Raw genomic sequence first — 16,131 nt, 5'->3', positions numbered from 1 at the left:
TAATTACCTTATCTAAATTCCAAGTATATGCCTCATTTTTGGTAGCATTAATTGTTCGTTGAGAAAAGATGTTTAGCCAAAATTATCTTTAGATTAACTTTTATCAGTGGTAATGAATCATTCAGATATTAGCTCTTTTTTGCTATAACTTGACTTCTAATTATACTCCGTTTAACGAGAGATTGAGTGTAGATCGGACGAAAATTCGGCCGTCTCGCGCAGATTTTCCCCCCACGGAAGGCTTAGAGAGCCCTCCTCCATACTGCCGTCCCGTATACGAGCGCGCTACGCTCTCCCCACTTTGCCCACCTATGCACAGAACCACTCTCAATCTCTCGTTGAACGAAGTATATTTACATTTGATAAGGATTTATTTTCAGTGGATGTGAAAAAAAGAGTCAGTAAAAATATCTGACAAAAATATTTAACAATAAATTCTCGTATTCCTCGTACTCCCGAGAGAAGCAAGAAAAGATTTAAAACTAGGAATTCCAAGAAGGATTAATTGAATTGAAAAGACATAATGACTACATAAGTGAACTTTATATCAATTTTCTATTTATTTATTTTTAAATTTAATTTTGTGTCAACCTTGTAACATAATGATTTTATCTTATAAATAAAGAACCTATATCACCTACGGATTTCGCCGATTTTAAATATTTCCAAGCTAGCACTATGAATATCCGACTAATATCTGTATCTGTATCTGAAATAATTATTATCCATATATATTCGAATTATGCAAAATGATTTAAATCTTCTAGTATTCGAAGAATCAAATCTGTGAATTGGGATGCAAACTAGAAAAAATTGACAGAAAATTAATGGCAAAACACAATATGCCATAATTTGTTGAAATTGTATGTAATTTTACATGCTTGTACATATACACAAAGATCCTTTTACACTTTGTGTGCTTTATGATTACGCAGTGAAAATAAATATATACTGAAAATCTTTAAAAAACAAGAAAAAAAAGCTTTTTCGTTGTAGAAAACATTCTTTTAAAGCTAGTGAAATAAAAATAATTAAGTAAATAAAAGTTAACTTAGCAAAGCCCGAATACCTATGAAACACAAAAAAAATATACAGTATTCTTTCTATTTTAATTACATTTTTGTTGTACATAACTTCAATCAAATTTTGCATATTAATGTTGTAATTAGTTTTCTGCAATGAGGAAAGGGGAGAAGAAGGAGTAAACCTAAATTAAAAACTTGTAGATTCGGTTGTTTAGATCATAGATAGATTTCACCCTATGATTCGAATAGTTCCAAATTTGAATAATGGATAATTCGGTGAATTCATTATTCGGATATCCAAATATTGGCAAATCCAGATCATGTGTTCAGAGCCTTAGTCCAAACTCGGCAAAAATATACATACATACATATATGTTGTTTCTAAGTTAAATAAATATATTTAATTTAGAATATATAAATATAAATATAAATATAAATTTACCGTTTCCAAGTTAAATATATAAATATATTTTGCTAAGTTTGCTTTTATTTATTTAATTATTTTTATTTCGCTAGCTTTAAAAGAATGTTTTCTACAACGAAAAATATCATTTTTTTCTTGTTTTTAAAGATTTTCAGTACATATTTATATATATTTATTTTATATATTTTTATTTATTTATATATTATTCAGTATATATATATTTATTACAGGCCTTTAATATGTAATTTAGACTCTTGAACGTTCTTGGTCTTCACATTCGAACGGCCGGTCTTCCGCTAAAAGTTTCCTAAATGCTTTAGGATCCCGCAACGGTTCTCCGTTAATCGCCGCTATGACCTTATCGCTGTCCAATATCGTAACATGGTTGCCTTCAATGTAATGCACGTCCACCTTGTCTCGCGTGATCTGAAATTTTTTTATGCTGTGTTATTAGGTATCGATTACGAGAAATTAAACCTCGAACGTTTGTGAAAAGTACACGGAGGAAGCGTAATACCTTGTGTAAGCCATAATCTTCTTCATTCATGTCGACAAGATGTGTTGTGGGTCTCAAGAGTGTTATAGGCGATCGTATTCGTTCCAAGGATGACGAGTCGTAATTTCGAAGAGCGAGAAGGTGCGTGTAAATAGTTGTGCATAAAGTCTTTTTAGTTTCGATCGAAGTTTTATCAGGAAGGTACGAAAGGAAAATATCTAACTTCTCTTCCCAGGTCTTACATTTCTCGACATCCAAAAGTAGCTATGAAAAAAAAATAATAATAATAAACAGGATATTGACAACAAGAATATGCTCGAATACGATCGAGAAGTATTTTAGCAGCCAGTAAAATCTACCTTTCCGCTTAAAGTTGATTGCATGTTATCCATGATAGTAAGCAAGATATTATTTTGAAGTTCTTCCTCTGTAGCGGATGGAAGATATTGCTCTAAAGTCATTTTCAGCATGTCAGGAGCACCGTCAATCAGCACCAATCGACCACTCAAACCTCGTTTTTCCAATCGTTTCACTAATTCGAGGGCAATTAACGAGCCGAACGAATATCCGATTATAGCGAAACCTCTTTGCTCTTCCGCCTTTGGCAAGATATACTGGAAATTTCAATAAAACGTATGTCATCCCGCATGGACGAGCACTTTTCGATTCAACAAAAGCATTCGTCAAAGGAAATATCGAATGAATATCTAATTTTATTTATTATTCGTGCCCTGCCGTGTATACGTACTGATAAAAGCATATCGGCGTATTCCGGTATAGACGTAAAGTTACGCCCAGTTTGTGTCAATCCATATTGCAGGGCTGTTGCGATAGGTTTGATCTTCGACGCCAGTGGATTAAATATCTGTCCGCAACCCTGTATACCCGGCAAGAGGAACACTTTGATCTTGCGCGGATTCATCCATGTTTGTAAATCCATATGGGTCTCGGTAGACAACGCTTCGTTACCCAAAGATATCAACAGTTGAATGCCAGATATCTCGACTTTCTGTTCATCGTCCTGTTGAGTCTGTGCTTTCTCTCGTTCCAACTCCTTATCGCGCATCTCCATCAGTTTGGCAAAATTCAGATTGCGGATGTCCTGCGCGGTGAGGAAGATATCGTACTCACGTTCCAGTGTTTGCTTAATCTCCACGGCCATCATCGAGTCCATGCCGAGTTCGGCCAACGACGTGTTCTGAGCCACAATCTTCAAATCTTTCAGGCCTGCAAAAGTATCGAGACATGTAATTAAACTTGGTGTATTGTCGGTGGTGATGTATATTCTTGAACAACACGACATAATATATCAGCAATTTTATTTGAAAAAATTTTCTGCATTAATTATTAAAATCTACATCTATCTAGTGGGAATAGTAGAAATAAATAATATAAATAACATATATGATTTTGATTCCAGAAATATTGATTCTACTAAAAATATTCTTAAACGGTTTGTAATTTGAAAACATGGAATTAATATTTTATCCCTTGCGTAATGTATATAATTTATAGATTCCTCTCTTTTGATTTTGTTTTAGAAAAGACTATCCCCTAAAATGACAACAATCTTACCCATTATATTCGCCACGGCCTCCACAATGTCGGCGGCTCCATAAGCACCTACACGCTTCTCCGCTACCACCATGCTAGACACCACCGGGCGATCCTGCAACAAGAAGTTCTCCAACTTCTCAAGGCAGGACGATACCTTTTGCTGCAAAGTACCGCCAATGACGAGCTCTTTATTGTTATCCTGCCACTCGGCGACGAGGCCAACTTCACCTATCGCGCCCCATTGAATAGCCAGCCCCGGTAGACCGTTCGCCGCTCTGCGCTCGCAAATTCTCTCCATCACGGAGTTAGCCATGCCGTAATTCGTCTGTCCAGCGTTCCCTCTGCCGCAAGAAACCGAGGAGAAAACTACGAACTGCCGAAGTTGCTTGCACAAACTTCTGGATAGCTCGTCCAGCATCTTCGTAGCCCAAGCTTTCGCCCTAAAACTCTCCTCGAATAACTCCGGCGTTTGATTCGCGCAAATGCCGTCCTTCAGCACCACGGCGAGATTGAAGATCGCGTCCACCGGGGCCTGTTTCTCCGCGGAATTCAGTATAAATTCGCAATCCTTGCGACTTGAAGCGTCCGCCCCCGTGATGATAAGCACGTTCACGCCGTAAGATTTCCATAGCTCGACCTTCAAGCGCTGATAACCGTTCTTTATTCCCGTTCTGGATGTCAACACCAAATTTTTAGCGCCTCGGCGTACCAGCCAGTCGGCCAGTTCCAATCCGAAACCACCTAGTCCACCCAGGATGAGGTAAGTTTTATTACTGTCGCAGTAGTATCGAGGATCAGCGACAATAGGTTTGTTTTCAAGGGCCTTCTTCTCATCGCAAATTTTCAGAAGCACCTATAAAAGATATGTAACATAGTCTTAATTGTTAAGTTTCTTTTAGTTTATCGCAGATTTTGATTTACTCTAGCAATAAATTTAATGCTCTTTTCAAAGCTTGGGAGCATCGTTAAGTGACTATAACATTGCAATAGAACAGCTGACAGCAGTTGGTCGTGTATAGTTACTATTCCCGGTAAACAAAATGTTAGCAATACTTTAGCAATTCCTAACAGATTTGAACATAATATTATAATAGATTGCCATCAACTGCATTTCTTTTTACCTTGCCTATATGTTTTCCAGCCGCCATATATCTGAAGGCCGTTTCCAATTCATCTTTTTTAAAGACTTTTCTAACGAGCGGTTTAATAGCTCCATTTTTCAGGCCCTCGTTTAGCATATCATGCAGGCTTGTCTTTTCTTCGTCTGTTGTAGAAAAAAGCAGATTGTCGAGTAGAATTCCGTGGAAACTGACTTCCTTCAAGAAGATCATCATTCCCAAAGGATTATTTGCAGCAAGATCAAACTTGCCGATCTCCAGGAAACGACCGCCCTGCGCCAGACAGCGAACCGACGCCTGGAGCTTCTCCTCGGCCAACGAGTTTAAAACGATGTCTACTCCGTCGCCATTCGTCTGCTGAAGTATCATTTGCTCGAAGCTGGTGTTGCGCGAATTGCCAATATGATCATCTGGGATCGACGGAAACATCTCGCGAATGAACTTGCGTTTTTCAGGCGTTCCCACAGTGGTGAACACTTCGCAGCCTTCATTAAGGGCAAGATGTATCGCCGCCTGACCGACGCCACCAGTGCCAGAATGAATGAGCACTTTGTCGCCCTTCTTCATATCGCCACGCTGATACAGCGCGATATAGCATGTTGCGTACACGCATGGCACGGTGGCCGCGTCTTCCAATGACCAGTTGTCAGGCACGTACCAGCACAATTTTCTATCGGGTTTGACGACATTCGTTATACATCTGAAAAAGTATAAATTTATTGATCGTACAAAAATCGAAAATTTCAAGCTCTCGCGTGTGTCTACGATAATCCAATCATTAACTACGTTAATAAACTTTTGAAAATATGCCGGAACTTAATACTTTCATTGTGTAGTATGTCCCGTTTCTAAATGATGAAAGTATAATAAAAACGATACTTCAATGTATGATTTTACAAATGTAAAGTATACAAATATATTTTTGATAAGATTATTACTTTTGGAAGAAAAGTCCCATCACGCGACGACCAGCGGTATCGATACCAGCATACTCGAAGCCAACTGTGCTTTCGTCGAATCGTTGCGTACGCAATGTGTTATTAGTCATAGCGAGTTTTCCTGTGCTCATCATGATATCTCTAAAGTTGAGAGGCGAATACACTACATAGACTAGATCCTTTTGATTAATATCAGGCTGTATAGAGCCCTGGATCCAACGAAGCGAGCTTAAGTCACCAGGTATCTATATTTCAAAGATATATGTTATACAAAAATGGAGTAATTATATATTATATATAATACTATAATATATAATATTATATAACTGCGTATATAAAAGTAATAATAATGTATAAATATATGTGTGTGTACATACATCTATGCAAGATGTTTCAGAATACGGTATGTTTTCTTACGTATTACTACATACCATTTGATCGACATACGCATGACGGACAAGCTTCGGCTGTAGACTCGGTAGCGGTTGATGTCTGTAGGAACCCCATAATTTTCCCGTTCTCAATACGTTGATCGGCAAATCCAGCTGAAGCTGTTCCAAGTATAATGGATTTTGTAGGGAAAACTTAGGAGCTTTGGTATCTTGTATCAATATGCTTCTGATTATTTCTCCGCCTGGTTCCTTTCTCAAACAATTCACGAAGCCTAGCAAGCCACTTTCCAAGTCTCCCTCGCTGACGAGTATTATCCTCATGTTGGCGGTCTCATTTTCCGCATTCATTAACGAATTCAATTTTTCGAGCCAAGTGAACTCATCGTTGTTAACATGAATGATTTCCGTTTTTTTGATCAGCTGTTTCTTCTTCTTCTTTAAAAGTACAATAGTCTCTTCTCCAATAGTCTTCTCTAGAATCACGTCTAATTGTAAGTCGTGCTTCGAAGATGTCGAAAGATTTTCGGCTTTGAACGATCTTTCTCGTGTCAATACAAAACCGCCGTTTTTCAGTTTCAGTAGGACCTGCTCCAATTGTGTTTTCTTATCTCTTGATAGTAGCCCGATACCGATGGCAAGCATAATATTCTCTTCTTTAGACACATTGTTAATGTCCATGGAGATCACATTCGAGAGTAATGATTTGTCGTCGAAACGATTAGATGGTGCTGACAGATATACCTTCGGTTGAATTAAAGGCAAGTCATTCAGAATCTCAGTAAGCATCGGTGATACTAATTTATCCGCTGTCACATTGTCGGAGTCGTCGATCAACTCGATGGTCTTCACATGAATAGCTTGATGATATTCGAGCACGATCTGCGTAGACAATCTGATCGCCTCCTTCAGGGATGTTTGCGCTCTATCGCGATGAGCCACGAATTTATATTCTTCGAGGATTGGGTCGCTAGCTGGCAGTCGGCGAGGTATAGCCGTAGCCTTGACACCACGGATTTCGACTCCCCCTGATAATATGGTTTCCCATTCTTCGTACACGTGTACGGGGAATTCTGCAACGAAAAAGTGCAGTATTTATATACGTGTAATTATAAGATATCAGATTTATTAATGTAAGAATTATGATAAGAGTAATAGAGAAAACAATTTATAATTTTGACTTATTTAAACAACAATTAAATAATTATCGATTATGTAATATTATACATAATATTTCTCATTAAGATTGCGAATTGATATTGATATTATAGTATATGACTTTTTTAAATACATTTATATGTATAAAAAAGTGTGTAAAGTTGGAAGTTCAACACGTTATTGAAAAATATTTTACAAAATATCTCTAATTTAAATTTCTTTAAGAGTTGCAAAAAAATTATTTTGATCTATACGGAAAGATGAACAAAAGTCACACATATAAATTATATTGACAACGATTAAAAATTCATTGCTAGCCCATGCTATGATTTGAATTAAGAAATGTAGTTAATCTTCTTATGCAAGAACAAACCTCGTGAAATATTTACCAAGTTGAAAAACAAAATGTATAAACTTACGTTTGTCTACTGAATCTTGATTTCGGACTTCCTGCTGGTGAAGTTTGGTGTCAATCACGATTTTTTGTATTCTGGTAGGTACGTATAAATTTTTCGTTTTCATTCCAAGAATCATCATCTGTAGCATGTTGTCGAGGAACGTTACCCAATTACCCATCCAACCAATGTGTCCCTTCTTCCCTGACATAGATGCGCTTTTTAAGGAACGGAAAATGCCTGAATATTGATATCCCCGCAATCTTAGCTCTTTATAAATATCCTTAGTATTCAATACTTCTTCCTCGTCGTCATCTTCTGGCAAAAGCGCAGCAGGTACCTTTTCTTGCGCAGGGTTCTTCACGACTCGAATAAATCCAGTCACAACTGCAGCACCATTTTCCGTTATCTCGAATCTTCCAGTACCTGCAGAAATAATTATCGCGATTAATTAATTAAAATATAATTAATGAGAACATGTACAAATGTTTGAATATACAAACTTCAGGCTTGCACAGTTCGAACAATTTAAAATTCAGTCTTGAAATTTGGATTTTTCGATCACATGAAAATTTCGAGCAGCAATCAAAAAGATTAAATCTTTTAAGATTAAAAATGAAATATTATGCATCCCATATAAGATACAAATAAATGCGATTGTTGCTATGACTATAAATGCAATTGATATGTAAGTTAAGACATCCCTTATAGAAATTTAATACTATAAGTGATTTTTTGGCTAGTAATTAATCACTTAAAAGCACTATTAAAAGCACTGTTAATAGTGCTTTTAATAGTGCTTTTAAATGATTAATCACTAGCCAAAAAATCACTTACAGTATTAAATTTCTATAAGGGATGTCGATAAAATGGCAATGATTGTTAATCACGGTAGTACTCTGTATGTTTTATATGAATAGAAACATCGAGAATACCTCTTTGAACCATCACTGTTAAGTTAATTTCGCCTTCTTTCGGTAGATGGGTAGCACGGATGAAGCTGACATCTTCGAAGACGACCGATAGCTCTGTGTGCATTTGCCCATGCAACATACCAATACTTTCCCAAACCATAGCAAGGTATCCCATGGCGGGTATTAAATTCTTCCCATCGATAACATGACCGGACATTAATTCATAAGTCTCGTCAGCTACCGACAAAGAAACGACTCTCTCTCCGGAAGTGATCTTCTTTTGCGTCTTATACGACGTTACGTACCAGTCGTCAGTGTGTTCCCATCTTAAAGGAAATCAAATAATTTATTTCAGTTTATTATGTTAATCTCTCAATAAAACTTAATAGGATTCTCAAAATAATTTTCGTGCAATTTTCCTTCATTTTTCTTGTTAATTGGAACTTCGTAAGAGTAATGATCGAAGGACAGTTACATTTTAATACATTAGAAAAGAATTCTTGTTTTATTTCAGATAACCAAACATTTAAAATAATTTAAATGATTTCTGCAAACCTACCTAACAGAAGGTGAGATCATTGGGGTACCGCAGCTAACTGGATACTCGATGGGCGGATAGAGACTCGCAATATCCGGTTGTAATCCTGTATTGTAGAGCTTGCCGATCGCTTGCAAGAAAACTTCAACGTTGTCCCTGTGACCGCGCTGGGTGAGCGCGATATTCGTGACTCCCGGGCCGAGGGATCGTCTCAGGATAGCTTGCAGTAGACCGTGGGGTGCGATTTCAATGGTCACGGCATCCTTCGGGATCATACGCGACGTTTCCTCGAATAGTACGGGACTCAGAAGATTGTTGGTGTGGTATTCGGCGGACGAAAACTTGGCAGACGGGGTGGACCAATTGTTGCGCGGTACAGACGAGCTCACCCATTTCCGGCTGCGTGGCTTCGGTTGAGGAATTACCTCGCTCAGATAACCCAGAAGTTTTGGCCCGGCGGGCGCGATGTAACGACTGTGATAGGGTATGTTGCTGCATGGCACTTCCTTCGCGAAGATTTGCTTAGCCTGGTTAAACGTACGAAAACTTAGTTGGAACAAATATTGGGGAAAAAAAAATTGTTGGGAAATATTTATAATTTGAAAACGTGATAAATAAAACCACAATGAAAATGTCATATACGTACACAAATGTCGCGTGTATTGTTAGATTTTAATTAACACGCTGGAAATTGTTTTAGCGTAGCGTTTTGCATTGTTAAAATATCACATTTAAATCCGTTTAAAATAATAAAAATAAATTTGCATACATCTATGTTATATTTTTTATCAATACAGATTAGAAAAATTTTTTTATTAAAAAAAAAAACCAGTAAGTTAGACAATAATAGAACCTGCAATTGGGCGACAAATTCTTTCATTGATTCAGCGGGTCCACTAATGGTGCTACTGTCAGCAGCATTATGACAAGCCACTTCGATGTCGGGTGGGCACATATCTTTGATGTCCTCGTAGCCAAGACCAACAGCCGCCATCGAACCGAAAATTACTTTAGTTTCGATGGACGCTAAACCTCTCGAGTACGCTGATAAGATCATTTGTTCGGCGGTGAAGCATCCGTCTGCGTAAGCGCAACCGAGCTCTCCGACGGAGTGACCAATAATATTATCCGGTACGATGCCCACCGATGTGAGGAGATCGACCAGACCAATCTATAAAATTCATATTTTATCAGAATACGATGAAGAATAATAAGAAACCTCTCAAATTTAATTATTGATATTACACGCTTAAAATCTTAATTATAAATTCTTAATTAAAATAATGCTAACTAAAGTGATATCTAGTCATTCTTGTCTTACTTAAAATAAAATTAAATACATATAATTTTTTATATAAGAATATTAATATATCTCATTGTATAATTTATTATTAATTAATAATAATTTTGTTAATTATTTTAATTTCTGACATTTTTAATTAAAAAAAATTTTTATTTTTATTATGCCAATGATATCGGGAATGTGTGTCGCATGATTATATACTGCTCACCTGTACTGCCGCGATACCCACAAACGAATTCAAAATATTGTCAAAAGTAGATTTGTCTTTATTTGTCAGTATATCAATAATATCTACGCCGCGCGGTCGTAAGACGGCGTCGCATTTTCTAACAGCTTCGGCAAAGACGGGGAATCTCAACAGATCGATACCTATTTAGAACAATTCAACAAGTCGAATAAACAAAAAGGTATCAGGATAAAATATATCATTTTCATTTTTAGAAATTAAAAAGGATTTAACACGATACGTACCCATGCCAGGCCACTGCGATCCCATACCGGAAAATACGAACCAAATTGGTCTCGTAGTTCCCAAATAATTTTCCGTTTCCTTTGGGATATGCTCCGTCTTTTTCGAGCCGACTATTGTGTAACCTCGATACAGATGCCCTTGGATATCCTCAGAGTGAATGTCGTGCAGCAGGCGGATATATTCAATATCTACCGGATGTCTCTCGATCTACGAAAAGATAAAAATAAATTTTTCCATAAATCTAAAACAAATCCAATCGATAGAAATGTCTCGATGAACATTTCGCTCTGTGTCGATTTTTCTCTAAGGAAATCTGTCGAACTTCGTGTAGGTATATTTAAAGATATAAATTTTAATTCCAATTTTACATTATTAATCTATGACTGATATATTTCATTCATTTTCTATGTTTTATATTATTTAATTTTTATATGATCTTTCTCTCCAACGTCTTGATTATTCATCAGTTTTTACTTACATCGCTTAAGAATACTTTAATAGAGTCCTCCGTACGTCCAGATACTGTTACGAGTCTCGGTAAATCATCAGATGGTGCTCCATTGTTGATCTTCTTTTTCGAATAAGATTTCAATACGACGTGGCAATTGGCACCTCCGAAACCGAAGGAATTAATACCCACGTAACCACCATCCCATGGTGTCTGCTCGGTGACGACCTTGAGCCTGCCATCTTCGAGAGCTTTCAAACCTTCTCGCGGTCGGTTGTAATGTAAATTAGGTGGAATTATTCCGGTTTCCATTGCTATTATTACCTATGGTAAATGTTAATTAATGAATTAATATACCATAAACCTAAAAGCTATTTCCTGTTTATTTCTTTCAGTCAAATATTCGAATACTTGCAATATTTTGGCAACAATTTTAATTAGGATTTAAAAAATTAGGGCTAAATAAAATTTATATTTGTTACTATTCGGATAAATCCAACTAGATATTAAGATTCTAGAAAATTTTAAATAAGTAATAACATTTTTTTTATTTTAAGAGGATTTTGGCAAAGTTAAATTTATAAGAGTTAATTATAGTAAAATATTTATATTCTATTTCTTGCTGTAATGAAAGGAATGTAAAAAAAAAATTAGATGCCAACGTTACATACTAACCGTACCCAACGTTGCTTGACTTCAGTAATCGGACGATAACAAAGCTATTACAGTATATACATTTGTAGTTCCTGCCTTACTAGCTTAACTACTTGAACAAGAACTGGTACGCAACAACGTGATATAGACGTTGGACGGCTGTTTGTAACAATTTTAGCTGATTTTAATACGGAAGAATTGAAGGATTTTAGTGGGAATTATAAATATAATGCCAATTTGCTAGAATTCGAGTACCTGAATAATTAATTCGTCAACTTATCTTATTATTGAAGTATTAATATCTGAAAAATTCGAATAATTCGAATCTTAATATCCAAAAACTTGTTGAATTTATCCAAATCTGTGAATTTGGATTCAAAAGAATTATCTACATTACTTAAGAAATAGAACAGAAAGCTAATCGCTAAATTAAAATTGGGATTTATATAGCTACTTTTTTGCTAGCTCTGAAAGAATTATCCACAACTAAAATAGTTTATCGTCTAAAAATGTAAATCAATATATGTATATAGTATTTTGTCGAAAAATCGAAAAATATTTAATTAACTTTACCCTTTTCGTTTCTAGAGATTTGCAAAAGGATTGTTAACATTGTTAAACATTGTAAACGCGATATTTCTTAAAAAAAAAAAAAAGAGTTACCTTGATAACTTGACACAGACCGCTAGCGGGCTCGGGATGACCCATATTCGACTTAACAGAACCGATCAACAAAGGCGCAGTTCTCTCTTTGCAGATGACTTTTTCAATCGCGTTGAGCTCCTCGGGATCGCCGACTTTAGTGCCGGTACCGTGACATTCTAGATAGGACAGATTGTTCGGCGATAAGCCGCAATCCTCGTAGCACTCTTTCAGCAAGTTGCCCTGCATCAAACTCGACGGGAACGTGATGCCCTGCTCCTTGTAACCGTCGCAATTTGTTTTGCCGTAGACCACCGTGGCGTAGATCCGTTTCGCGTTCTTCGCCTTCTGCAGATATATGACGGAAATCGTCTCACTGCGAGCATAGCCATCCGCGTCGGCATCGAACGCTTTGCTGCGACCATCAGGCGACAAAACCCCTGCAATCATCATTACCATAAAATATACGAAAATAATCGCCTATTATATTCTCAATTCTTTGTACGGTATTCATTGATTATTTTGAGAACGAAAATTTTTATTTAAAAAATCTTACTTTATCTTTTCGACTTATTATTAGAATTGTTATATTATTAATTTTTTATGGGATCACATCCTATATATGTATGATTTATATTATAAATATCAATAATGTATGCTTCTTACTATTGATACTTTACATATATTACTTACACTATTTACATTACTTACATTAGAACTAATAAAAAGAGTCGCATTGCATTCTTAATGCAAAACCGTTTGCACGTAATTACCTAATTAATAATAGCATAATTTTCTTTTTATTTGGGATTCTGCATACAATAAATATTTACAAGGAAACGTGAGTTCTCTTTTTTTTTACGTTGCAACGTAATCAAGGACGAGGAATCGTACCGAGACGAGCAAATTGCAATGATACGTAGGGATGAAGGCACAGATTCGATCCGCCCACGATAGCGGAGTCGCATTGGCCGTCTTGCAAGCACCGATAAGCGTGCTCCAACGCGACCAAGCTCGAGCTACAGGCGGAATCCAGAGTGTAAGATGGTCCAGTCACTCCTAGCCAGTAGGAAATCCTATTAGCCAGCATAGCTCTGCTGCACCCGGTAATTCCAAAGCCATTTACCTAATCATCACAAAAAAATTAAGAATAGAAAATAATTTTTCACTTTAATTGCTAACATCTTCGCCTCCTACACTTTTCTATCCTCTATTTTAGCAATAAGCAGGCGAGTAATTATAAATTTCGCAGAAATGTGAAATTTCTGACCTTTGAAATTCCTTTTGCATCCAAATTTAGATTGACAAAGTGAATCCCTATTCTTTTTAACTCGTCTATCTATTGTTACGTAATATACTGACGCGCATTAATACTGACATAATACTAACGTACCTGTAATTTTTCGTAAAACCAGGTCTTTTCAGATTCTGAGAAACACGCCCCCACAAAAACACCGGTTCGCGACCCACGCAATTGCTTTGGATTAATTCCCGCGTCAACGACGGCTTCGTAAGCATGCTCCAGTAACATTCTGCACATCGGATCCATCGTGTGGGCCTGTTTGAAGTGGACCCCGAAGAACAGGGCGTCAAATTTGCCAACATCGTTAATCTTTCCTGTACGCTGAGGGATATCTGGATGATCTGTTGGCATTTATAAAAACATAATAAATCATCATGTCCATCCTGAGAGTTTTAATTACGTAAGTAGAATAAAAATAGACACATTTAACTGTATTAGATATATAATTATTATATGTATCATATGTATGTATTATTCAAAGAGTTATATGTATCTCTACGTTTTACATATATTAGATATGATTACATATTTTAGATAGGAAAATTAACATAAAATTATATGTAAATTTATACACATATATATTATTTGATATCATTTTATGGAAAAAGTATGTAAAACATACTTGTCTGCATAAGAGATTTAATATTTGGTATATATTAATGCTAATAACAATATGTCCATTTATATATATTTATAGCAATTAAAACTTTTTTATTTATTCTGATCTATTAATTACCTAATTTCCACCGGCGATCATCATCCGTGATCATGTCTACCTTATTTAGTAAATTGTTTTTGAGCTCTTCCACATTTTTGGATTCTGGAAATCTACCGGCAATACCAGAGATAACGATTTCTTCGCCAGGTTCAGGTGCTTTGTAACTCTTCTTGGTTGATTTCGCCGTAGACATCGTTCCCAGGATTATCTTCTAATTCCGTCAATACGAAGAAAAGAAACAATGTTGCTGAAGTTGGTTGTCGAAATATTATCTCATCAATTATGAGATTTTTCAATTATGATAGATATTTATAATTAATTTTGTTATTAATTTTCACTGTATAGAAACTATTTGTATTTACAATGTATTTTATTATAAAGAACTTAACGAGCTCATTAACTGGTTCGGTGACGACTCGCAACTGAAAGACGAGACAGCGGAAAACGGCGAGTCTTTATAACAAAGAACATCCCTACCTCCTATGAATTCCATTATTGTAACTTTGAACTTCCGTTAAACATTTGCATTACTAGTGAGAAATACGTCAGATCGTTTTTTGAATAGCTAACTTCCTCTTATGTACTATTTCAAAGAATTAAATTTCACAAAAAATTACAAAATAATAATGGATTTCTAAATATTGTCTGCGTGCGTGCATAATGAGAATTATATACCACATTTTAATTAACGCATACATGTTCGTTAAATTTTTTTATAAAGAAGAGGCATGCATTTTTTGCTATTATAGAAATAGATTGAATTACAATAAATTTTATTAATATAATGTAAAATCCAATAATACTGTAAAAGTATTTATTGGTTTACTTATATCCGAAATTTTTTATCTTATATTTGTAGTAAATAAAAATTATCAAATTGCATCAAGTTTTACAAATATAAATTCTGCGTTTACATATTCTCTATATTTTTACATTTCTCACATATAATTCTTTGCTTTTAAGACATAGAAATAAAAGCGTTTAATATTTCTAACATAATATATCAAGCTCTTAAGCCTGACATTCTGTTTCACTCAATTCTTTTTCCTTACGCATCGTGTTTAATAATATAAATTATACACAAAATTAATGATTATATACTGTAAGTATATTTTTTTATAATTTTTTAATCTCTTTCATTTTCTGTAGCTGAAGCAGTTAATGATATCTTGTGAGACTAATCTCAACTTTCATATATGCAGGAGAATAATTTATGAGGATTACTGAAGATAAAAAGTGTCCTAAAACGATATATTACAGACTTGGCCGAATAAAAAAGGCATGCCGTTCGACATCAAAATCGACTGTAATAAGTCACGATCAGATTCTCTTTTATAATCCTTTCCTGCCGTTCACGTAATGAATATTCGATATCACGGGGACACAGAAGTCAAGGGTGGCCGGATATCGCTTCAGAATACATAATGTGCCTTCGTTATCATCCTCTATTAGTTACGTTGACGTAGACCGTTACACGCGAATGTGTTGCGAGTTGCAATATCACGTAAGTTATGGATTTATAATTCGTTTCTACAATGTTCGGTAAAATATTCCTTTAAATTGTGGCATTTTGTTCCAATAGGAGGAAAGCTATAACAAAAGTAAAAAGAAGAAAAATATACTTTTAAGCGTTTGATAA

General features: G+C 35.6%; 1 protein-coding gene across 1 annotated transcript; it reads right to left on the bottom strand.

Annotated features, from left to right (window-relative positions):
• Positions 1-1,621: 1,621 nt before the first annotated feature.
• LOC112463257 (fatty acid synthase) lies at positions 1,622-14,925 on the bottom strand. Its single transcript, XM_025029535.1, has 19 exons — positions 14,511-14,925; positions 13,865-14,115; positions 13,366-13,597; positions 12,493-12,911; positions 11,206-11,499; positions 10,727-10,934; positions 10,464-10,624; positions 9,806-10,123; positions 8,974-9,479; positions 8,436-8,740; positions 7,525-7,926; positions 5,990-7,020; positions 5,559-5,803; positions 4,624-5,320; positions 3,521-4,355; positions 2,694-3,172; positions 2,305-2,559; positions 1,967-2,209; positions 1,622-1,875 (listed from the first exon to the last, which is right to left on the bottom strand). Exons 1-19 carry the CDS (start codon positions 14,683-14,685, stop codon positions 1,696-1,698), a joined length of 7,236 nt encoding a protein of 2,411 aa, XP_024885303.1. The 5' UTR covers positions 14,686-14,925; the 3' UTR covers positions 1,622-1,695.
• Between the last annotated feature and the right edge of the window lie 1,206 nt (positions 14,926-16,131).

This window comes from Temnothorax curvispinosus, unplaced genomic scaffold (assembly GCF_003070985.1).
Source record: "Temnothorax curvispinosus isolate PA1 unplaced genomic scaffold, ASM307098v1 QBEX01013138.1, whole genome shotgun sequence".
Taxonomy (NCBI): Eukaryota; Metazoa; Arthropoda; class Insecta; order Hymenoptera; family Formicidae; genus Temnothorax; species Temnothorax curvispinosus.
The sequence above is the reverse complement of the archived record's forward strand: the minus strand, read 5'-3'. Positions and strand labels throughout refer to the sequence as shown.

Bases quoted from the DNA above. Each gene is read 5' to 3' on its own strand.
- LOC112463257 (XM_025029535.1), bottom strand. From the start codon at position 14,685: ATGTCTACGGCGAAATCAACCAAGAAGAGTTACAAAGCACCTGAACCT. The intron at 13,598-13,864 runs GTACGTTAGTAT...TGTGATGATTAG, and splicing joins GGTTTTACGAAAAATTACAG to GTAAATGGCTTTGGAATTAC. The intron at 3,173-3,520 runs GTAAGATTGTTG...ATACTTTTGCAG, and splicing joins GGCCGTGGCGAATATAATGG to GCCTGAAAGATTTGAAGATT.